The sequence below is a fragment of the Ruditapes philippinarum genome, unplaced genomic scaffold, assembly GCF_026571515.1.
Source record: "Ruditapes philippinarum isolate M1 unplaced genomic scaffold, ASM2657151v2 ctg2081_1_1_1_1, whole genome shotgun sequence".
In the NCBI taxonomy this organism is placed as follows: Eukaryota; Metazoa; Mollusca; class Bivalvia; order Venerida; family Veneridae; genus Ruditapes; species Ruditapes philippinarum.
The window spans coordinates 25,156-49,751 of record NW_026852730.1 but is presented as its reverse complement, the minus strand read 5'-3'; the positions used below and the strand labels follow the sequence as shown (position 1 = coordinate 49,751).

At 31.7% G+C, this 24,596-nt stretch overlaps 1 protein-coding gene across 5 annotated transcripts in view; it reads right to left on the bottom strand.

The window, feature by feature from the left end:
* The window catches only part of LOC132722517 (retinal-binding protein-like), a 28,543-nt gene extending 5,139 nt beyond the window's left edge, over positions 1-23,404 (bottom strand). The window contains exons 1-14 of one of the 5 annotated variants that reach the window (XM_060707048.1): positions 22,993-23,404; positions 15,799-15,858; positions 11,619-11,786; positions 8,206-8,275; positions 7,850-7,893; positions 7,305-7,367; positions 6,989-7,000; positions 4,632-4,725; positions 3,508-3,602; positions 3,073-3,148; positions 2,209-2,289; positions 1,079-1,162; positions 703-809; positions 165-304 (exon numbers count right to left, since the gene is read on the bottom strand). In XM_060707048.1, coding sequence (XP_060563031.1) covers positions 165-304; positions 703-809; positions 1,079-1,162; positions 2,209-2,289; positions 3,073-3,148; positions 3,508-3,602; positions 4,632-4,725; positions 6,989-7,000; positions 7,305-7,367; positions 7,850-7,893; positions 8,206-8,275; positions 11,619-11,672 — 920 coding nt within the window. In that variant the 5' untranslated portion in view covers positions 11,673-11,786; positions 15,799-15,858; positions 22,993-23,404. Of the gene's footprint in view, positions 1-164; positions 305-702; positions 810-1,078; positions 1,163-2,208; positions 2,290-3,072; positions 3,149-3,507; positions 3,603-4,631; positions 4,726-6,988; positions 7,001-7,304; positions 7,368-7,849; positions 7,894-8,205; positions 8,276-11,618; positions 11,787-15,798; positions 15,859-18,169; positions 18,380-22,992 lie in introns of those variants that run through there. The other 4 variants (XM_060707029.1, XM_060707035.1, XM_060707055.1 and 1 more) reach the window with 4 other exon arrangements.
* Between the last annotated feature and the right edge of the window lie 1,192 nt (positions 23,405-24,596).

The window sequence follows — 24,596 nt, the reverse complement described above, 5'->3', positions numbered from 1 at the left end:
AATCCTTTTGCTATTTATTATTTCCGCGTATATTTACATGCATATATTAGCAATAAAAATGATCAAACTAATCGTTGTACAAGATATCAATAAAACCATTGCTCTATAAACAGTAACTATTTTTGTAAGATTGTAAAGGACTAAGAGGTAAGTTGTATAGGCACCTTAAAATACTATCAGGCTTGTCTATCTGGTACTCCAGTTCGAGCTTGTCACCTCGTGTTATAGTGGCCGTTTTCATGTGCTCGTATAACTCCTTTATATCCAGAAAATATTTCTCTGGAACTTCGCCCCCTTGATTTATCTACATGGAATAGAAAAAGGCAGGGCTTTAAAAATCTATGAAACCTAAATTTCTGTCTCAAAATACAAAATGATTTTCTGTTTTCAAATTATCTAATCATATTTCTATGCGCTGAAACAATGTACGAATACCCTATATGTATATTAGCCTCTAGTTCTACTTGACTGTTTTTAGCATTCATCAATTCTGAATGTTGTTATTTTCATTACATATAAGTGTTCATATTTATTGAGCATATGCCATATCATTTTATTTATTGTGTGAAAATAGGTAGATAACATTACATTTGCAGGAGGATCGTTTTCTCTCCGGAAGTGTGAAAACATTATTGTCAAACACGGCAATTTCATTGCGTAATTTCGTATGTAATTGGATATTTTTGAAAAATAAGTCATTACCATGGTAACGCAGCGTTTATTTCCGTCAGGGTCTGTGAGTGTGCCACCCAGGAACGCTGGAAGTTGGTCCGCATCAATGTATTGTAGTAAAGTATCCGTGTATGTGGCTATAGGGAATGGAGACCACAAACATTTTTAAAATTTAATTAAATGTGTAACTTCTTTTGACAGTAATATTTTAGACAAGCAGGAACTGTAAGTTCAAACTGAGACTTAAAATTATATCTTGTCCCAGGTTCAATCTATTCTATAAAACATATTATTTAAATATTTGAAAAGAAATCCCATACAACATACAAAAAAGTGAAAAACAATTAATAAAGCGACCTTTTAATATTATTTTGAACATTAGATAATTATTATTAGTATATCTTACCACCGAGAACATGAATTTTGTTCCTCATTTCATCGCTGATTAGTGGCCGTGCAAGTTTGTACAGAACTGGGAAAATAAGCGGTGCTGAAACATGCAAATAAGGTGTGTAAATTATATTATTACATTTATATTAATATTGCCAAAATACATGGAAAAAAGTTTAAATAAAAATATGAAAATAATCTGATGAATATCCCACAGTCCAGAGTAGAAAGGTTCCGGGTCCCACAGTGTTTTGTCCCTTTGTAAGTTAGTAAATTATAATTTTGACTTATGAATCAGGGAGATTCCGAACTAATAAGTTATTTTTCTCTTTTTAAAGGCACATTATGTCTAAGAAACAAATCAATTTTTACTTCTTTAGCTAGAGAGGGCAAATATGAACTTTATGATATCTAAATAATGGTTTTAGAATGTGAGATGCTTGTTACTTGAATAAAATAGCGATAAATGTGAAATAATTTGTCATAAAAGTAGCAAAATGTAAACAAAGTAGTATTTTATCTTCAATACAAAATACTAATTCACTATTGCCAAAAAGCAACAGCTGAAAAAGATTATTCAGGTAATTAGTTTATACAAATTTATTTTAGTTCGATTGTATTGGATCTATAAGCTTATTGAAACACTCTCGAATCCGTTCCTGGAACCAACCAGTCTAAGCAATGAATGTAAAGTTTCTTCCTCAAATAAACAACGGCTTGCCTCTGACAGGTAATTAGCCAATGAATAACTTTTTTGGATACTATAAAAGTACGCAAAAAAAAAATCAGCTTTTGAGAAATAAAAATAAATGCATTTCGGAGGCATAATGGGGCTTTAATGTATCACGTAATGTTTTTGATTATTCAATTTACAAGACAACAAGTCAGGGTTTATTGTCTGAACCTTTGAAAACCTGTAATACACATGATGCAATTGTACCAATGAAACAGTATACATGTATATTACTTATAGTTACTAGTTAGAAATATAAAAATATCTGTCTAACAAAATCGACCACTTCGGTCAGTTGATATTTTTACATTACAATGTAATTTTATCTCAGTAATTTTTCATATCAAACCAGAAAAGCAAAACTGCAAATGAGAATATAAAATGAAGAAAGAGAACAAGAAAATAAACTCTACCATTTATTACAAACATTCTCTTCAGCATTTCGGGATAATTGTCTTCTAAAATCTTCACCAAATGTAAGTACATCTGTAAACCTGTAAGTAAAGTCATTTGTATATAAGCACAGCAATATTCTAGAATATTTATTCAAATTGAAACTTGCTCAAACCATCTTAAATTTAGCATATTCTTTAATAAGACTATTTAAAGTCAGTTTAATATTGATGAATTATCCCTCACTTAATAAATGTACAGGGGTTTTTCTGCTGTTAGAGCTAATTAGGAAGTATTTATTTATTTATTTGTTTGTGTGTTTGTTGTTGTTGATGTTGTTATTGTTGATGATGATGATGATGATTTTTATTTCCAGTTTAATTTCCAGATTGCATGGATGAACGACTGGCCTATATTGGTGGTATAGTCGACTATCGTTATGTCGACATCGCTTGTCTCGAATTTTCGTTATCTCGATCACATTTTGAAAGTCCCAATTACTTTCAATTCTTTATCTATTCAGACTGTATTTACTTATTTCGACTTATGTATCTCGATTGTTTAAGTATCTCGAAGTGAAATAGGCAAGTAAGTAAGCACTTCAAAGGTTAAGGTTCGCTAAATTACTAATGTAAATAATTCATTTCCAGTATTATATACTGACAAATAAAAGATTGAGGTTTGATAAATTGATCAATGATAAATGCATTTTAAAACATTTTTAAATGCTTTATTGTATTACTATAGTTGCTGTTGTTATACCATTTTTTCTTTAATGTTTCTTAAATACAAAGAAATATTTCTGACTATATTTGCTACATTCACATTATGTATTATAATAATCTATATCCTATGAAGACAATTCACGTGTAAGAATGACGAACCTGGCCTCCACATCATTTTAGTCGTCACTCCTTCCATGTCAAATATAACAGTCAATCCATCCACACGTTTTCCAAGCTACAAATACACAAATGTTATAAATATATATGAACTTATAAACTGAACTGCCTCAAAATACAGTAAAACTAAACAAAGAAAAATAATGAAATTTACCAATTACAAAAATTTCTTTTTAGATGTTTTGTTACTAAGTCATGCCCATTGTCGGTTACCCACGGTTTATATTCCGTATACTACGGAATATATACCGTGGGTAACCGACAATAGATCCAATCGCAACTACTCGGCCCTTTCCGTCAGTCTTCGAATATGATTATTGAGGCAGTTCCGAATGCGATGGGTACGGGACCCTGTATTTTTACATTTCGTTCTTAAAAATGTGCTTTGTAGTGACATTTATTTTACTTGGTACTTACCTTTTTACTCTGTCTCTCCCAGTCAAGAACCGTATGTTCACACTGTAAAATCTTTGTTTTCTCTAAATCTGACTTCTTTACAGACGCCATTATTCCTGGGAAGTATTTAAAAAATAAAATACTATAGACATTATACAATTAAAGGCACATTGTGCCTCAGAAACGACTACATTTGAGCCGCGTCACGACAAAACCAACATAATGCGTTTGCGACCAGCATGGATCCAGACCAGCCTGCGCATCTGCGCAGTCTGATCAGGATCCATGCTGTTCGCTATCAGTTTCTCCAGTTTCGCTATCAGTTTAGACCAATCTACTGTGACGTAAAAAACTCAAACCAAGCAAAGACCTGTAACACAGCTTCGATGTATCTTTATTATTTATGAAATAAATATACTTATGACTGTTTTTCTATATTCTTATTCCTAATTAAGTTTAGTGTTATGTAAAAAGGTAGTTCGCATTCTAAAAACTAATAAAATGCTACTTGTCAATATTCTATGATGTAAAACAAATGATATACATGTGGTATAAAATAACTATCAGTTAGCGAACTTTGCAAGTAATCCAAAAACTATTTTATCAATAGATGATAAAGTAAAAGATCATATTTAATCTATATTGATGTTTGTATACAGTGTTTCTGAGAATTTTATGATCAATAAAATCATACGTGTCAAACACGCAAAAGCTGTGTCATAAATGTGTCATTTTTACGCATGTAATCTGACTCCAAATATACATGTATATCGTTGTCACGCCTTAAATCGCGTGAAAATAAATCTTGCTCTTATATTATATTCCTAACACATTCATACTTTGTCTTACTTATTCTACTACATCTTATAAATTTCAATACTTCTAGAAAATATTCGAGATATTCTTAAACAAAAAAAAGTGTAACTCCGCTCTTACACTCACTCCCTCTGATCCATACCTCTTTGTAGCCAATTATTATTTCCTTAGATAATTATTTGCTAATTCATTTTGAGTGATTGAGAACGCCAAGTAATCATTGATCACGTGTTCTTTTGAAAAATAAGAAAGAATTTCAAAGTAACAAGCTTCAGCACGTGACTATGGTATCGTCAGTCACCATTTTCATTTTCTTTATGGAATCTTACCTTTTAAATCAAGATGTCCATACAGTTCTACACGGATGGGCGATCCTTCTTTATCATGCCCACAAAATCCACCAGTAAGGTAGTTTTTTATGACCTGAAAAACACAAGACGGCATCAAAACTTGCGTTTCCATGATAACATGCAAATTCATTGACTCTGTCAGCCGAGGAGAATTAGTTTCTATAATTAATTGGGTTTTTCTATGAGGCGGTGATAAGTATGAAAGTAATGATAATAATACTATTTAACTCTGAAATTACAGTCAAACCTTGCTAAAGACAACAATTCAACTGAAATCTTGTGAAATACACAAATAGTTTATCTTCACATTTGAAGAATTGGGCTTCCCTAAGCTGGTTTTACAGAAAGGTTTGATTGTAAATCAATACAAAGGTTTGTTTGTAAGGCTACCTAAGCTGGTCTAATATAATAGTTTGATTGTCACCTATCTTCATTGGTCTTATAGAAAGGTTTGTATAAGGTTTACCTTCACTGGTCTTACAAAAAGGTTTGATGTAAACATAACTTCACTGGTCTTATAGAAAGGTTTGTATTAGATCTACCTAGACCTAGACTGATCTTACATAAAGGTTTGTTGTTAACATAACTTCACGTACTGGTCTTATATAAAAAGTTCGACTGTAAATCTATCTAGATAGGTCCAACAAAAAAGGTGTTACTGTAAATCGATATAGAAATGTTTGACTGTAAATCGATATAGCTTTACACAGAACCCATTTATCACACAACAATTGCAAAATAACACTTTTCCTCTAAATGAGCGTGATTTACTATTTATCTTTCCCTATTCATGTATCATCTACAAAATTCCGTTGGTAGTGTGTTCTGTTGTTGTTGTTTTTTTATAATTTTAACCAAAAATAACACTTTATTTTTCCTTCTACAATCAGGTAAAATAACAATTAAACAATAAGTATAACAACATATAATGATAGGAATGAAACTCATCCCTTGATTGTATAAAGGGTGTTGAGGTTCACGAAGAAGAGTTCTGAGGTTCAAGAAGGGAGAGTACTGAAGTTCACAATGGTTGAGAATGGGAGTGTACTGATGTTCACTGGGGGAGAGGACGGGGAATGCTGCAGTTCACGAGGGGAGAGGACGGAAAAGTGGTGAGGTGTGACGGGAAGTTGCTGAGGTACACAAAGGGTGAGGACGGGAGTGTGCTAAGGTGCACGAAGGGAGAGGGCGGGAGGGTGCTAAGGTGCACGAAGGGTGAGGACGGGGGAGGCTGAGGTTAACGAAGGGTATGTAAGGGAGGGTGCTGAGGTTAACGAAGGGTATGGAAGGGAGGGTGGTGAAGTTTACGAAGGGTATGGAAGGGAGGGTGCTGAAGTTTACGAAGGGTATGGAAGGGAGAGTGCTGAAGTTTACGAAGGGTATGGAAGGGAGAGTGCTGAAGTTTACGACGGGTATGGAAGGGAGAGTGCTGAAGTTTACGAAGGGTATGGAAGGGAGAGTGCTGAAGTTTACGACGGGTATGGAAGAGGGAGAGTGCTGAAGTTTACGAAGGGTATGGAAGGAGGGTGGTGAAGTTTACGAAGGGTATGGAAGGGAAAGTGCTGAAGTTTACGAAGGGTATGGAAGGGAGAGTGCTGAAGTTTACGAAGGGTATGGAAGGGAGGGTGGTGAAGTTTACGAAGGGTATGGAAGGGAGGGTGCTGAAGTTTACGAAGGGTATGGAAGGGAAAGTGCTGAAGTTTACGAAGGGTATGGAAGGGAGAGTGCTGAAGTTTTACGACGGGTATGGAAGGGAGAGTTCTGAAGTTTACGAAGGTATGGAAGGGAGAGTGCTGAAGTTTACGACGGGTATGGAAGAGGGAGAGTGCTGAAGTTTACGAAGGGTATGGAAGGGAGAGTGCTGAAGTTTACGAAGGGTATGGAAGGGAGAGTGCTGAGGGTAACGAAGGGTATGGAAGGGAGGGTGGTGAAGTGTACGAAGGGTATGTAAGGGAGGGTGCTGAGGGTAACGAAGGGTATGGAAGGGAGGGTGGTGAAGTTTAAGAAGGGTATGGAAGGGAGGGTGCTGAGGGTAACGAAGGGTATGGAAGGGAGGGTGGTGAAGTTTACGAAGGCTATGGAAGGGAGGGTGCTGAAGTTTACGAAGGGTATGGAAGGGAGAGTGCTGAAGTTTACGACGGGTATGGAAGGGAGAGTGCTGAAGTTTACGACGGGTATGGAAGGGAGAGTGCTGAAGTTTACGACGGGTATGGAAGAGGTTAACGGGGTCTTTTTGAAATTGAAACATTCTTTGCAACATTAAAATTACAATTAATAATAAAAATACTTTTTTTCAAAGGTGGTTTACAACAAAAAAGATATATTAGAATATTTACCACGCTGACGTCCTGTTTTTGTTTAGTATTTAAAGAAAATGAAATCGTTAGTACAACTTGAATTTCCCTTATACATGTTATGTTTTTATATCCTTTCTTGTTGTATGTATTTAGTGAAAATACAAAAACAAAATATTTGAATTAATTTTTCATAATAAAATGTAAAAAGAAATACGCACTGAAATACGGATACTGCTGATAAAATGGGGAAAAGGATGTTACCTTGTTAATTCATCACATAGATATAGATTAAAACTTTTTAAATCTTATATATTAGTTCGGGATAACGAGCTTCTTAAGTCACGTGATGTATTACCTCGGGCGTCTCAAATTCGGCCATTAATGTTTCAACTTTCATCTTCGTCTTGTATGCAACACTCTATAAAAGTAAAATCAAAAAAGAATATTCATTTGTATGAGACATTTACTTATGTTTACTTCTGTTTTTAATTGGGTCATTTTGAGAGAGAATATAGCAAAATTTCAACTGACTGGGTTAATACAGCAACAAAAGTAACATCATATTAACAAGACATTAACTTTGTAATTATAATCGACCATGGTAACTTTGCTAAAATATTACTTGGTAATATCTAAGTGATCTTTTTATGCAGGAGAAGAATAAATACTTGTGACCGTCACAAAAATACCTGTCCGGCAAATACCGTGAAAAAAAACAACGGAAAATAGAACGTAAATTTACCGGAAGCCGAAGTTGAAACAAACAGCCACTGGCCAAAAAATGCTTTGTTCTCTTTTTTAACCTTTTTAAATATTTTGTATTGAATAAATTAAAAAAACAAATAGGAAAAAGGGGTAAAAAATAGAAAATGATACTTATAATAAAAGATGAAAACATACGTTTCGAAACATTTGTTCTGCTTTGTTGATGTCAAAGCCTCTTGCTAAAAGTAAAATATTTATAACTATCTTTAATATCCTAGATACTCACGCTTGCTTTTAAAAATGGAAATGTCTTTAGAAGCATTGCGCTAGAACATTAAAAAGACAAAAAAGAGTTGTCTAGGACATTAAAAACACAAAAAAAGAAAAGTCGAACCATAATACAGTAAAAGGCTTATATTTCGGAGTCACATTTGCTTAATTTAAAAACTTCCTTTTGATGCATTATGGTAATGTAAATCCTTTTGCTTTAGTCTTATGATGAAAAGCTGACGGGATATGTAAATTTATCTAATACTGCTGTTGAAGGATACCTTTGAGCCATTTTCGCAAGTAAAAGTCTTCATAGTCTGACTTGAGAATATCTGACAGACGCGCCCGAAGCTGAAAAAGAGTAACAAATAAAATTAGCACAACTACTCTTTGGACATTATTCTGAATAATAACTTTGTGAATAAAACATCATTTAACTGAGACCTGAGTCCTTTTCCGTCGCAATGGCACCCTATTCACTTCCGGATTTAAGTCCCTTCACTTCCGAATTGAAGCCCCTTTACTTCCGAATTAAAGACCCTATACTTCCGGATTGAAGCCCCTTTACTTCCGAATCGAAACCCTTTACTTCAGAATTGAAACCCCTTTACTTCCGGAAACCCCTTTACTTCCGGATTAAAGCCCCTTTACTTCCGGATTGAAGCCCCTTTGCCATAGACTGTTCATGTATCATATCAATGTATGCATATTTCTCAACAGAGTAAACACGGAAAAAGGTTCATTGTTATTGTTATTACAGTATTTCTTTTAATCAGTGTTCACTAATGATTCACTTCTTCACAACTCAAAATGTTAATGTCGTTAATAAATACAAATCTTACTATGCTGTAAATCGACATTGGCCAATCAAATTGTTTAAAACAAACAACAATTACCGGATGCATTCATTAAATGATCTATCATTCCATTAAGTAAAGTGCTTTTTACAACACACAGGGCAAAAGGTCAAGAAGTTCAGAGAAGTAAAATGATAAAAAAGAAGACCGACTGAAGAACGTAAGAAAATCAAACAAAATAGAAAGAAAGTTTGTGTGTTTGTTGATGTTTTTGTTTTTCCTTTTTTCTTCGCGGTCTTTTAGGCATGTACTGATACGTTCTGACCTCCACGTACGTTTAGTACAATATTAGGTTATATATCGCTTGAATTGTATCTGAAAGTTGACAAATGCTGTACAGTGAGTATGAAATACAAGTCAATTTCATAATTATATACGAGTTGCGGCCAGAAAATATCAGCGGGATTTCTCGTGCTCTTGTCTATTTTCGTGCACGTTTATATATACATTGAAAACAACATTCTTGAAATCGCAAATACCACGGGTAGTTTATTCTTAATGACAATCACAGTTTTTTTTGTTACTGTTTTTTTCCCATTACATATCTCCTTCGACTGGCAGTCATACACTCTGTATTTTGGGATTCACGGGCCTCATTTCATGTCATAAGGCCAAACTGTCGGCGGTAAGTACTAAATATGTATTCTTAAACAACTCAGAAAAAAACTCAATCAGATGCGTCCAAACTTAGCCCTGTGTCCAACAAATGGCAATATAGTCAAGACCTCTATCCCCCCCACCCCTCCCACTCATTCCAGTGACTTTAATTGGTTTCCAGAACTGTAAAAACATGATCAATGCAAGTTTGATATCTGCTGTTACATAATATCTACAACATTAGTCTAATTTATGGTATAACACCTCAAACGAAAATGGCAAAACGGAGGGGAGAAGTAGACAAATAAGAATAGCAAGAATTTTTAAAAAATGTTGAATGGTTTTCAAAAGCAAGCCAAAATACCGGATAATTCTGATTCCACCCCCACCCCAACCACCCAACCTCCTCCCCTGTAAACGCTCGTACTCTAAATTTATGGCATAAAGGACAATTACTGTCATACTTTTACCCACGTTTTAACATTTTTCTCCATTCACAAAGACTGATGATTGACCTTTTTTGCTGGCAAAATGTTTCATAAGCAAAAAAAAAATGAATATAAATTACTCTTAAACTTTGTTCAACGTGCGATTTATCACCAACTGCCTTGGAGATATTACATGTATACCACTAGAATAATAACTATTGCACAAATAGTGTTCCTTAATCAATTGGTTTTATTTTGTAAAGGTTAAACTACCTTTGTCCTTGAACCATTTTAGAAAATGACATTGGTAGAAAAGTAATAGTCTTAAAGGCGTCATTGTAATGCTTACCGGTAAATCGCCTTAATGGTGTTAAACTGGTGTTATAACGCGAGACGAAAGTATACACATCGTGCATATGAAACGGCAAACATGGATATTTTCAGAGAAAAATAGTGTTGGTCAAAATTAATCCGCTATATTTTCTAATATAATCAATCCACATCAAAACCAACAGGTGCAGAACGACACATACTGACCAACATTTCTGTAGAGTTTCATGACTCTAGGTCAATTATTTTTTGGGCTACGTGCGACACAACTAGAAAATTGCAAATATTTACTAAGTCAAGGGCAATAACTCAAACAAAACTGAATAAGTCCACATGAAAAACCCCAGATGCACAACTTCACATGCTGAGCATTTCTTCTGTAAAGTTTCATGACTATAGATCAAATACTTTTTGAGCTGTGAACGACACAAGTTGAAAATTGCAAGAGCAATAAATCTGACAAAAATGAAATAATCAAAAGTAAGCACCCAGGTGCACAACAACACATGCTTACCAACAATCATGTGAAGTTTCATGATTCTAGGTCAAATACTTTTTGAAATAAACACGACACAAATTGAAAATTGCCAATTTTTACTAATTAAAGGGCAATAACTCTGACGAAACTGAATTTCTCTTCAGTGGAAACAGCGACGCAACAGGATACGCACGGATGGACGGACAAGGGCAAATCTAAATGCCCCACCTCGCCTTCTTCTCACTATAGGGAAGGGGGGGGCATAAAAAAGCCTTAAACAAAATAATTGAAATTATAACGTAGGTATTGTAAAAAATGGATCAGTCTGCAAACTATAATAAAGAAATATACTCGGAATAAAATTGAAAATCGATAGTTAGTGCAATTCTTAGCTCGATTTGAGTGAAACACTTCGTAACACTTTTAATTTTGGAGTCATTTTGCGCAATAAAAATGATAAATCTGGAAAAAAAACTTAGGTAACGTTTCATTTATCTTTTTTGATATTACATTTAAAATTAACAGCAGCTGTGACGTTCTATACTTGACGTAACGTATACGTACTGCTGTTACAAACATGCAATAAAACTATTCCATATATGTATGTTACATGGCTAATACAAAAACAAATAAACATGCATTCACAAAGAGATCTAGTAAAAATTGGTCGAGCTACAAGTTATAAAACCATTATAAAAACCCTTACAAAGTCAAAGTTTTATATATCATTTTTTTTTCGGTGCTTTCCATGCAATTAATTACTTTAATAAATAAAAAAAAACTAAATGTTTGAAGATGAAAATGATAAAAGCAAAAAAAAACTTACTGTTTTCAAATCAGTATTCGTAACTATTCTACAAAAATGTGTGTTTAGTGTTTTTGATAATTCAAGTTATGTTTATCAAATGCCTAAAAGTCCATTATATTTTACTATTTACAAAAAATATATATAATTTCGCTCAACAAAAAATTGTTATCATAGTGTTAGATAAAAACACTCATACCTCGTTCACTTTAGCTTGTTCCTTCTCCTCCTTTTTGTTATTATTTTTCGGCATTTTCTGTGGCAAATTGTGTCTCGTATATCAGAAACTCTTCTATATAGATGTTCACTCACTGACACATCAGTATAAAGAGTGTGAGATAGCTATAACAGCTTCTTTATAGACTGTCTGAAAAATTGGAAAATAGTTACTTGTTAGTCACGTGATAGTCATGTGACAATATTGGTGAAAAAGTTGTATACAAAAAGTACAGAATTTCTCCTGTAAAAGGTACGGTAAATTATATCTAGTAATTAGGCGCCCCTCGCCTCTTATAAGGGAAGCGATGCAATTTCTGTTTCATATTAAACCCCTTTTATGCCCTATATAGGCTGAATATTAAAATCGCCCCGTCCGTCTGTCTGTGCGTTCCCACAATTCATGTCCGGACTGTAACTTTGTCTTGCCTTGAAGGATTTTAAAACAACATGGCATGAATATCTTCCACATCAAGACGGCGTGTCGCGTCCAAGACCCATGTCCCTACTTCCAAGGTCAAGGTCACACAGTTTTTTTTTGGTTTTTTTTGGAAGGAACATACCTTGGATGATCTATTGTTAGGAGACATAAGGTCAAGGTCACTTATTCTAACAGAAGACTTCCTTATATTATTTCTTAAACAGCCATTATATTTTTACCAATGTCTCATATTTACATGGAACATTCTTCAGGTGGGCTTTTAAGTTTATGTGGAGTTTGGGGTCACTGGATTCAAGGTCAAGGTCTTGCATATATATACATTTGATAATATTTTATCGGTAATTGAATATTTTCAACTTCATCAAATAGCAATGACATGCCAGCTTATATTTTTCACAATTACAAAACGTCATGACTATGTCAAGTTATTTAACTGTGTTAACAATGTCTTTGTCAATTTTTCTGTCCATAACTGAGTAAATGGGTAAACCTTTTTGGAAAACCTGTAACTGACAAGAATCTGGGTCGGGGACATTTGTGTTTAACAAACACGTTCCTGTTTAAGCACAAAACTCAATACAACTTTAACATTTTCGGTTATCAAAAGATACATCCATTAAGTACAATTTCTTGAAATGCATGACGACCAATAACATGTTCTTCTGTAGCATGCAAATTATAACGAAAAACCTAGGGTCATAAAATTCAAAATATGTCTATAGAGAAAAAACGGAAAGAGCTATTTGGAATCGTGCTATCTTAAATTCATTTAAATGGGTTATCATATACATTAACAGAAGTTGCAATTATACGGCCCTTCCCGTCCGTCGTACATCGTTTGCGAGCGGCAGGGTGTTCGAAATACATGTAAACTTTAAAAGATGCGTTTTCAATGAGAACATGTATTGTTTAATAGTAAGATATATCATGACAGAAAAGATTCACCAATCTTCTTATACAAGTAATGATATTTTTCCTAATTAATTAGTTTCTTAACACATCGATTCATGCACGTTGCGTGCATGAAAAGGAGCTTACAAAACGTTGCTAGGCATTCTAGCCAACTCTCCGAGCATTCAGAAAACGATTTTTTTAACTGACATAAATGCTGACAAAAAGCTGTGAGTTCGTGATATAAAAAAATTATTTCAGTTTCATGCTGAACATAGTTTAATCATTTTAATTTTTCTTCCGTCAAAAATCAATGTTTTCAAATTCCTTCATCTTCATAAAAATGAATTCAGTTTATCTATAATTTAAATCATTTTCACGGGTTTAATGTCTTACATACATATTATGTAACAAGATATTCCGAATGTTAAACTTTTCAACCGAAATAAATTTTATATTCCATCATTTAAACATAGTTTTTGTAAACTTTATCGTCACAAAATCTACCCTGTCCAAAAGCAGCTGTTTCATATACTGATAGAATTAAAGCGACAAAAATGGTCTAAAGTATAGAATAATGATAGTTCCTATCTGCCCCAAAATGTTTCCATATCTTTCATTTATAGCATGATATTGACTTAAAGTATTCATCCATGAGCTCTTGTCATTTTTGCATATTTGTTTAGTTTACGTTTCTTATAAATAGATCCATTACAATGAAGATAATTATTCATTTTTTAAAAATCAAGTAAAAATGTATGTCCTTTATGAAGCCTATGAGAGTATTTGAAGTTATGGATGCCATATTTGTTTCGTGGACCGCAAAATGATTGGTGGCATTCACCATCGATATTCTTGCAGTTCATACATATGTATTAGTCATCGTGTTATTCCCACAACACAGGAATGTGAATATAATATATATATATGCCGGAACGAGCAACACGGTAAGTACTAGTATATGGAACAATGTTTCTTTATATATAGCAAATAAAAATGAAAGAAATGAATAAGCACATTAATGCAAAACATTAATGCAAATATGGACAGGAAAGTGTTTACCTTTCTAGATCATTCATATAAGAATGACGACGAAAGCGATGTTTCAGTTTCGTCGATATTTATTTTACAACAGATTTACACATGTTTATATGTTTAATTGGGGGATGTTCTTTTATTCCAGTAAAATCCCAACCTCGGTGTGACTTTTAGATGTAAATATTCGCCAACGGCTCAACTGCTAATAAGACAATTGCAACAAACAGTTAATGCAGGGACAACATTCAGTGACTTTTTCTCACTGCTTCACACATACATCTCTGTAGCAGCGGTCAATATTTTCTCAAGTGTAAAAAAAAGATTTTGATTTTATTAATATCAAAGCATATTATGAAACAAAGATTTTGACAGCTTATGACCTAGAACTTTATATAACCAAAACTGCTTTTTAACTGTTATTCAGTGGCTTTTTTCTACTGCTTGACACATACATCTCTGGGGCAGCGGTCAAGATTTACTCAAGTCTGAAAAAGATTTTGGCTTAGCATATTATAAGACAAAGATTTTTGACAGCTTATGACATACATGTAGTATAAATGGTTGTTACTTTAAATAACCATAACTGCTAGGCGAGGGTTATATTGCAAACAACCGTTTATATGTAACGCCATATAGCGTGCCAGAAATCTTCGTACAAACTTAGCAAAATTAGTTTTTTAGGACCTTCTTTTAAATCGTCAAAAACTGGAAGTAGCCAAGTTTTTAGATTATACATGTATAAGCATCACGTGTTACAAACGCGCAGTATTTAAAATTCATTTATTAAGCCTCCCGTGTATCAGTAAATAATTCTTTTTAAATCATCTGTTTCACAAAAAAGAATTTAAAAAAGAATAAAAAAAACAACCTCAAAAATACTTTTTATGAAGAAGTCAACAGTTTATACACTAGACTAGAAGGAACTGTACTTTACCAATAAATATGTCGGGTTAATGACCTACAAACATATTATGTAAGGTGATATCTCAAAATTTAAACTTTTGAACTGGAAAAAAACACGTTAATTTGACAATTTGTAAACTATTATGTTTTGTCCTATATAGTGCAAATAGCGACTGTTTCATACATTGCTGGAATTAAACCCGATACAAAACCAAAGCCTCTTTAAATGTACACATTCAGAAATGAAAGACTGCGTGGATTTCCGTAAATTTCATTTACATGTATAGTGTGATATTAGAGAAAAAGCAAATCAGTGTTAAAACATGATCTATACCTAGCAGATTTTAAACAATGGGCAATAACTTTCACTGATAGACCATAGCTAAAAGTATCAGTGTTACACTATTTATGAAAATAAATGTTATCCCATCATGTTATGCTATAGGAATAAAGAAAACATGGACTAAGACCGTGTCACAATCATATCAATGTTAAAACAAAGGGTTAGATGAACCAGTAATATATCATGGACTTGATCAATGTTATACAATGTCTATCAGTTTTAAAACAACGGGCTAAATGTATAAATGTTTTACCATGGGTTTATCAATGTTATATATAATATGGCTACCAGTGTTAAAACCAATGGCTATATGTATCAATGTTTAACCATGGACTGTATCACTGTTATACTACGACTATCAGTGTTAAAACAACGGGCTATATGTATCAATGTTTTATTATAGACTTATCAATTTTATACCATGACCATCAGTGTTAAAACAACGAGCTTGATTATCAACATTTTACCATGGACTATATCAATATCATTCTATGACAATTACTAAATCAACGTGCTATGTACAAGTACAAATGATAATGCGCTCACCTTTAAATAAATCTACATACCGCTGACGTGTTTAATATCTTCTTATAATTGGGCTTATTTCTGTAAAAAAAGAAAAAGAACAAATCAAACGAAAGATGGGGAGCAACATAAGTATTGTATATTTAATAAATCAATACCCAAGGCAAAGGAATAAGAATAAGTGTTTGTTTAAAAATCAAACAAGCACCTACATCATCGCTATCAATTGTATTTTAATTGAAATTTTGTACTATTTTATTAAATATTAGTTTACCCTTTCATAAAATAACTGACCAAAAGTGAAAATTGGCTCAAACTGTCCAAAACATGCCAATATTGGTATAATATGCTCTGGCCCTTGTGACTTTTTTATCATTAAGTAATGCATTTAAAGATATTCAATACACAAGGTTGAGTTGCATACGGTACATCAAAGGTACTGTTAAAAATGCGACAATTTAACTAAGCAAAAATGTTACAATGTGAAATAGCGAAAATGTAACAACGACAAAAAGCGGAAATTTAACAATTAGAAAAAGCAAAAACATAACAGACAGAGACAGAGCGAAAATGCAACATTGCGAAAAAGCGAAATGTAATAATGTGATAAAGCGAAAATGTAAAAATAAAAAAAATAAGAAATTGACAAATTTTTAAATGCTAATTTTGTTCACTTAAAAAATAATTGTATTAAATGAACCGGAATAAATATTATATAAAACAATGACGTTGTGTGAAGGGCTTTTGCCAATATTGTTATAACTTGTAGCCAGTCTAGACTCATCGGCACTATCTATTTGGGAATACTTATTCTTTTGTATTATTAATGTTACCTTACATATATTTATGCATAAAATAGTTGCAATTGAAATTTATTAAACTAATAGTACTAATAATAATAAAATCCGTTCTAGATAAGAGCCGCGTCACGACAAAACCAAAAAAGTGCGTTTGCGACCAGCATGGATTCAGACCAGCCTGCGCATCCGCGCATTCTGATCAGGATCCATGCTGTTCGCTGTCAGTATCCACTAATAATAGAGTTTGTAAGCGAACAGCATGGATCCTGATCAGACTGCGCGGATGCGCAGACTGGTCTGGATCAATGCTGGTCGCAAACCCACTATGTTGGTTTTGTCGTGACGCGGCTCATAAGTTAAATATTGTGTTGGACTTGGTAAGGTAACAAAGTAAGAATACTATATTAGATATTTAAGATTATTTAGATTATTTATATTTTAGATGTGTATGCCAATGTCAGGAGCTTGACTATTCGAAGGATAATTTATTATTATCCAGGCGCTTATCTGAAAATAGTCGAGCATGCTGTCATACCGACAGCTCTTGTTTTTTTTGTTTTTTTTTGTTGTTTTTGTTTTTTTTGTTTTTTTTTTCAGTGATTTTTTTTTATATCTTTGCATGTATTGTTCTTTTTTTGGTATTTATACTGTAAATAAATTAGATCGAATTGAATTGAACATCTGAATTTTTACATTCAGTCACTTTTCATAGTCATGTATTCACGACTTCAACATATTGAATTCATGAATCGTTTTGAACTCCACAATTTCAACTTATGTTTTATCATAGACCTTTCGTACAGATTGCAGCAAGTAAAATTTAGTTTTCTTCTCTACATAGAAAATTAGTGGCATTAGACATATTTCTAGATAACGAAGCGTCGGGGTGGGAATTTCTTATTTCATTCATTCATTCATTCATTCATTCATTCATTCATTCATTCATTCATTCATTCATTCATTCATTCATTCATTTATTCATTCACTCACTCACTCACTCACTACTTTATTCATTTATTTTTTTTTTTGGGGGGGGGGGGGTGGGGGATGAGGAGGTGGGGTCATCGCACCAACACAGTAGTATGACGACTTTCCAAGAACAGGAACTGCATAAAGGGGCATAAATCTGTGGAAAAAAAATCACAGTTATGCGACATCATGTTAGATAACCGCAGAGAACAAATGTGGTAGTTTTTAACCCATTCCTTTTAGTTTTGAAGATACCATCTTGGACGCAAAAACTTAACCACACCGACACCGACGCAAGGGTGAGTACAATAGCTCTTCTTATTCTTCGAAAAGTCGGGCTAGAAATTACCATTATTGTTTGTTACTTTATGGAATACACTGAACACCGTGTATATAGGAATTTGTACAAACTTTGAAGAAATTAAGACTTTTATAAAACATGAAACATATTAATATTACGGGTCATAATTTAACAAAAATTAAAAATTATATTAAGTAAATTATTACATATATATTATATATGTTTTAATTATATAATAATTCTCCGATCATCTGGACACAAGCTGCTTTGATAATAACATTAATACCTGACCTAATTTTAAAATAATAAAATCAATATTTACCTTTAGTAATAAAAGCTATTTTCAAAAGTAAATCCAAATTAAATATCAGATAAAAAATGTAAGATACATGGTAGTATCAATCACCCTCCAGTTTTACCAGTTGTTTAAATCCGAATAAATTAATGTTTTACAGCTGTCTTATCCAATATTACAAAATTTGTGGGTCTCATTTTACCATCAAATGTCCGCCAGTAACGCTATATTAGACAAATATACGTTTTAAAATTTGGGACATTATAAAGACATTTCAATAAGATAATAGACCGAGACACAATAAACGTGCCTGCCTGGGTTCAAATAAAGTTCAGGCCAGTCTGGGGTAAACTAGGGACGCTTCCTCGCTTTAAAATATAAAATGTTACAAAAGAAACCAACACTTTTTGTTTAATTTTACGTCAGACCTAATTTAGTTTAAGCGCAGACATCTTTAACTCGATACGCATAGGTGGCCAATCTACTTTATTTACCCTAGTTTAACATTTTGGCTGAATCATGCAGTATGTTTAATGGGTAAACGTTGCTTTGTTTTTTTAATGGAGGATTCGAACAAACATATATCATTTAATGAAAAAATCAAACAAGCGGGTTATTATAGCCTTAGAATAGATGTAAAACTTGAAATAAAAATCAACTTATAAAAGAGGCTTGAGAATGGACCAATTGATGTTGGTACAAATTAACGAGGTCGGGAAAATTTTTTTTTGGTTTTTTTTAAAAACCTAAAAAAAAAAATTTTTAAAATTTTTTAAAATTTTTTTTAAAAAAAATTTTTTTTGGGGTTTAAAAAAAATTTTTTAAAAAAAAAAAAAATTTTTTTTTTTGGGTTTTTTTAAATTTTCCCGATTTTTTCCCAAAAAAAAAAAAATTTTTTTTCCCCAAAAAAAAAAAAATTTTTTAAAAAAAAAAACCAAAAAAGGAAAAAAAAAAAAAGGAAAAAATTTTTAAAAAAAAATTTTTTTTTAAAAATTTTTTTTTAAAAAAAAATTTTTTTTAAATTTTAATTTTTTAAAAAATTTTTTTTTTTAAAAACCCCCAAAAGGGCCCCAAAAAAAAATTTTTTTTTTAAAAAAATTTTTTAAAATTTTTAAAAAAAAAACCCCCCAAAAAAAACCCCCAAAAAAAAATTTTTTTTTTTAAAAAAAAGGGGGGTTTTAAAAAAATTTAAAATTTTTGGGTTTTTTTTTTTAAAAAAAAAAAATTTTTTTTAAAAAAAAAAAATTTTTTTTTTTAAAAATTTTTGGGGGGGGTTTTTTTTTTTTTCCCCCAAAAAAAAAATTTTTTGGGAAAATTTTTTTTTTTTTTTTTTTTTCCTTTTTTTGGGGGGTTTGGAAAAATAAAAAAAAAAACCCCTTTTTTTTTTTAAAAAAATTTTTTTTTAAAAAAAAAAAAGGGGAAAAAAGGGTCAAAAAAATTTTTTTTTCCCAAAAATTTTTTCCCCAAAAAAAAAAAGGTTCCCCCCCTTTTTTTTTTTTTGGGTTTTTTTTGTTTTTTTTTCCCCCCCCCCGGGGGGGGAAAAAAGGGGTTTTAAAAAAACCCCCAAAAAAATTTTTTTTTTTTTCCCCCCCAAAAATTTTTTTTGGGTTTTTGGGAAAAAAATTTTTTCCCCCCAAAAAAAAAAAATTTTTTTAAAAAAAAAAAATTTTTGGTAAAAAAAAAAAAATTAATTTTTAAAAATTTGGGAAAGGGGGAAAAAAAAAAACCCCAAAAAAAATTTTTTTGGTTAAATTTTTTAAATTTTTTTTTTTTTCAAAAAAAATTTTTTAAAAAAAAAAAAAAGGGGGGAATAAAAAAAATTTTTTTAAATTTTTGGGAAATTTTCCCAAAAAAAAAAATTTCCCCCCCTTTTTTTAAAAAAAAAAATTTTTTAAAAACCCCCAAAATTTTAAAAAAAAAAGGGAAAAAAAAAAAATTTGTTTTTTTAAAAAATTTTTTTTAAATTTTTTTAAAAAAAAAAAAAATTTTTTTTTAATAAAAAATTTTTTTTTAAAAAAAAAGGGGGGGGTTTTTAAAAAAAAGGGGAAAAACAGGGGCCCCTTTTTTTTTAAAAAAAATTTTTTTTTAAAAAAAAAAAAAAAACCCCCCCTTTCCTTTAAATTTTTTTAAAAAAAAAAAAAAAAAACCCCAAAAAAATTTTTTAAAAATTTTTAACCAAAAAAAATTTTAAAAAAAAAAATTTTATTTTTTAAAATTTTTTTAAAAAAAAAAATTTTTAAATTTAAAAAATTTTTCCCCCCAAAAAAAATTTTTTTTAATTTTTTTTTTTTTTTTTTTTTAAAAAAGGGGCCCCTTTAAAAAAAATTTTTTTTTTGGGGTTCCCCCCCTTTTTCAAAAAGGGTTTTAAAAAATTTTTTTTTCCCCCCCCTTTTTTCCCCTTTTTTAAAAAAATTTTTTTTTTCCAAAGAAAAACCCTTTAAAAAAAAATTTTAAAAATTTTTTTTTTGTTTTTTATTTTTTTTTAAAAACCCCCAAAAAAGAAAAATTTTTTCCTTTTCCCCGGGGGTTTTTTAAATTTAAAGGTTTTTTTAAAAAAATTTTAAAAAAAAAATTTTTTTTCCTAAAAAAATTGGGGTTTTAAAAAAAAAAAAAAAAATTTTTTAAAAAATTTTTTAAATTTTTTTTTAAAAATTTTCGGGTTTTTTTAAAAAAAAAAGGGTTTTTAAAAAAATTTTTTTTTTCCCGGTTTTTTTTTTCCCCCCAAAAAGGGCCCAAAAGGAAGTATAAAAAAAAAAAAAAAAACCCCAAATTTTTAAAAGGTTCACCGGGGTTTTCCCCAAAAAAAAAAAAAATTTTTGGGCCCCCCTTTTTAGGAATTTTTTAAAAACCCAAAAAAAAGGGAAAATTTCTTGGGAAAAAAAAAAAATTTTTTTTAAAGGTTTTTCCCGTTTTTTGGGGGGGGTTTTCCCCTTTTTTTCCCAAAAAAAAATTTTTTTTTTAAAAAAAAAACCCCGGTTTCTAAAAAAAAATTTTTGGGCCCCCCCCCTTTTTTTAAAAATTTTTCCCTTTTAAATTTTTTAAAAAAAAAAAAATTTTTTTAAAAAATATTAAATTTTTTTTCCCTTTAAAATTTTTTTTTTTGGGGTTTAAAATAAAAAAAAAAAAAAATTTTAAAAAGGAATATTACGATTAATTTGGGAAAAAACACAAAACTCGACTAATACTCATATGCGGCTTAAATAATACTAGTAATTTGTATGCTCTAATTGACATAAGACAAACATTTGGCAATCGTCATAACAAATTTCAATCGTTATGCTTTACTGAATTTCTTGAGTTAATAAATCAAGCTTCTGCTTTTTACCTGTTCATTATATACCCTGTGAACAGCGTTTCGTGCTGGCTGGCCTAGCTAAAGGCTTAAAGGAAGTCCACTGAGGTCCTACAGCTTTAAAACATAATATTTGATTTTCCTACATAGACCAGCTGGGGTATTTAAACCAGAAAGATATACAAAAGATAATTTAGTGTCCAGCTTTATTTGTCATCCAATGAAAACGCTGTATTTCTTAAAAATTATGTGTGTTAATTTTCATAGAAGAAAAAAAGTCGATAATATATTGAAATCCGTTCATAGTCGCCTTCTATTTTTCAAAGTGCTTCATAGTAGGCCTACCGCGTAGTGACGTAATCAAGAGCCAAATAAAGCTTGACACTAAATATGTTAGTGTTCATCCTTAGCTGTTCTACAGAAATTAGAAACATTCTCCTGTCGCTATCGCTCCCGTCGAAGTTTCTAATTTCTGTAGAACAGCACGGATGAACACTAACATAATTATACTTAGAAATATACTCAGATAAAATTTCATATAAGTGTGCTATTCTGAACCCGATTTGACTGAAAGGCGTTGCAACGCTTTTCAATTTTCGGCCATTTTGCACAATAAGAATATTTTTCTGGAAAACGAAGTGAACGAACGATCTGAAAATTTGCACACAAGTTATGGTTCCAGATCTGCATCAAATACGTGTAAAACATTTATCCCCAATTATTTCCAGTTCTGTCATGTCAAAAACCCTCAGTGGAGTCCCTTTAAAAACGATTATTAAACTTATATCATTATTCAATTATTATGTTCAATATTCACTTAAATGACTCAATCGAGGTCCAAAAGCTAAAAACATAAAGAAACTTATTTCATACATAGAACAACAGGTGCGTTATTGTATTAAGATAATTATCCCAGAGATCGGAGAGAGGGAATGATTCGAAATTTGCAACCCATGTTACAAATGGTACATAAATCTCAAAAATGGTATTTCAAGTCTCATCATGTTAAAAAAATCTCAAAGGAGCCCCTGTATCGCTTCAATAGTGTTGTTACATTTTCCCTAATTTAAGTTAAATATGGGTCAGCGAATACAGAGAAATATTAATTAGCCTCAGCATATATGGTGCCTATAGATTATTTTACTACGATATGCTATTTTACTAAGAAATGTTATCTAACTATGCAACTTAGTACTGAAATTATATATGGTGAATCAAAACTCTGATCATTTATGCTTACCATCATAAATATTTAACTAATACCGAACGAAATAATTGAGGCGTATCTGCAACGTTCAAACGAAGGCTAATTAGTAACGTGAAAAATATTTACGTGCAAATAAATCGGTAAAATATGACATGTTCAGCATTGAAAATACATGTACATCTTTTTCTGTTTTATCTTTAACCTGCTGAAACCGGAAATGATCAGCCAGAGTTAGGTCAGTCTGCCAGTTATTGGTGCACGGTACTGTTGATAGTTCATTCTGGCATATTATTATTGAAAACAGCAGGTCAATTTCAGTAGGTGAAGGGTTAAAATAAACGATACACTTACCAAATTTGTTATCCTTCCTCCGCAAAAGATGTATTCCAACTTGCTGAATATATATGGTAAAAAAAGATACACAAAATCAACTTAATCAATCAATCAATCAATCAATCAATCAATCAATCAATCAATCAATTAAAAATTAAACAATGATTTAACAAACATCAGAAGCCTTACAACAACTTTAAACGGATTAATGTTAAATGTTCATAATAATATTTAAGCAGACGATAATGATATATAAGCACACGACGTTAAAAGCGCTATCTGGGGGACGCATTCGCGCGGATAGTTAATGGCGCGTTACATTTATCGTAATGATTTTGTATGTAAACAACAATTGTTTTTATCCATCTATTCACTTATTTATTAATTTTTGTCAATAATTTTTTGCCTAAATTAGTGTTAAATATTATCTTAACTATTCATGCTCTACTTACTTTAAAAAAAATAGTTAAAGGGAGACAACTCAACAGTCAATATAACAACAATTTACCGTACCTTACCTGCAGATTTATTCCCCTTAATTACATTCTTGTGGCCAAGAAACTTAAAAAATAACGGTACTTACACCTTTTGAGCATTACACTCTCAAAGAGGTTTCCAAATTGAAAATTTGTCAGAATATTGAATGTTATGTAATCACAAGGGCAACATTGTTGCAAAATAGGCCGTCACAAAAGCTTTTGACAGAGATGTGGGCATTATATAGATATGCATATAGGAGATATGTTCCGGATAATATCTGGATAGTATATTATCTCGAGTGACCTTGACCTTGCAAATATCAACCTAAATTACATGTGACACACATGTAGACATGATAGTTATCATTTGTGTTACAATCCATCAATAAATGATGACTAAATGGTCCCTGTACACAAACTTTAACCTCTCTATGTGACATTGACTTTGGTAGCAGAGACCTGGATTATGCCTCACAATGGTGAAAATTTGTGCCAAGTTACATTAGAATCCCCGATGAATGTAGAAGTTCGGCTCCAAACAAGCATTTTTCAATGAACTCTAAGTGTGTAATTGACAGGTCAACAAAATCAGACTATACTCACTAAGCAGGTCTTTCTTCAGAAAAAAAAACTTTTTGGGTTGAAATACCTTCAAGCCAATTCTTGAACTTTCAAAAGATAATTATGCCCTCCATTTGGTCAAGGCTCAAACCCATCTGACTGTCACAGGTTACCTTAAATATCATGTAGGACAGTCAGCATGGGTCTTTGTGCCACACAGATGAAAGCTTCTTACAGTCTTACAATCACAATACAATCACTTCTATCCTGAATTGATACAAAACACTGATTAAATAGTACAAATTTATTTTAACTGCAAATTTCTCGAGTTCTTCTTAAAAAGTAGGAATTGAAGATAAAAAGTAAGAATAAAGTAGGAAAAAGTAGGAACACTTAAAAAAAAGTAGGAGAAAGTAGGAAAAAGTAGGAAAAGTAGGAACAACTTGACAGCCAGCGACATTAAACGGTAAGGGAAATTGTGCGACATTTAATGTTACAGTTGTGACATTTAACGGTCGTCAATTTTATGACATTTAGTGGTAGTTGAGACATATAACGGCGCCACACTCATCCTCAATTTAC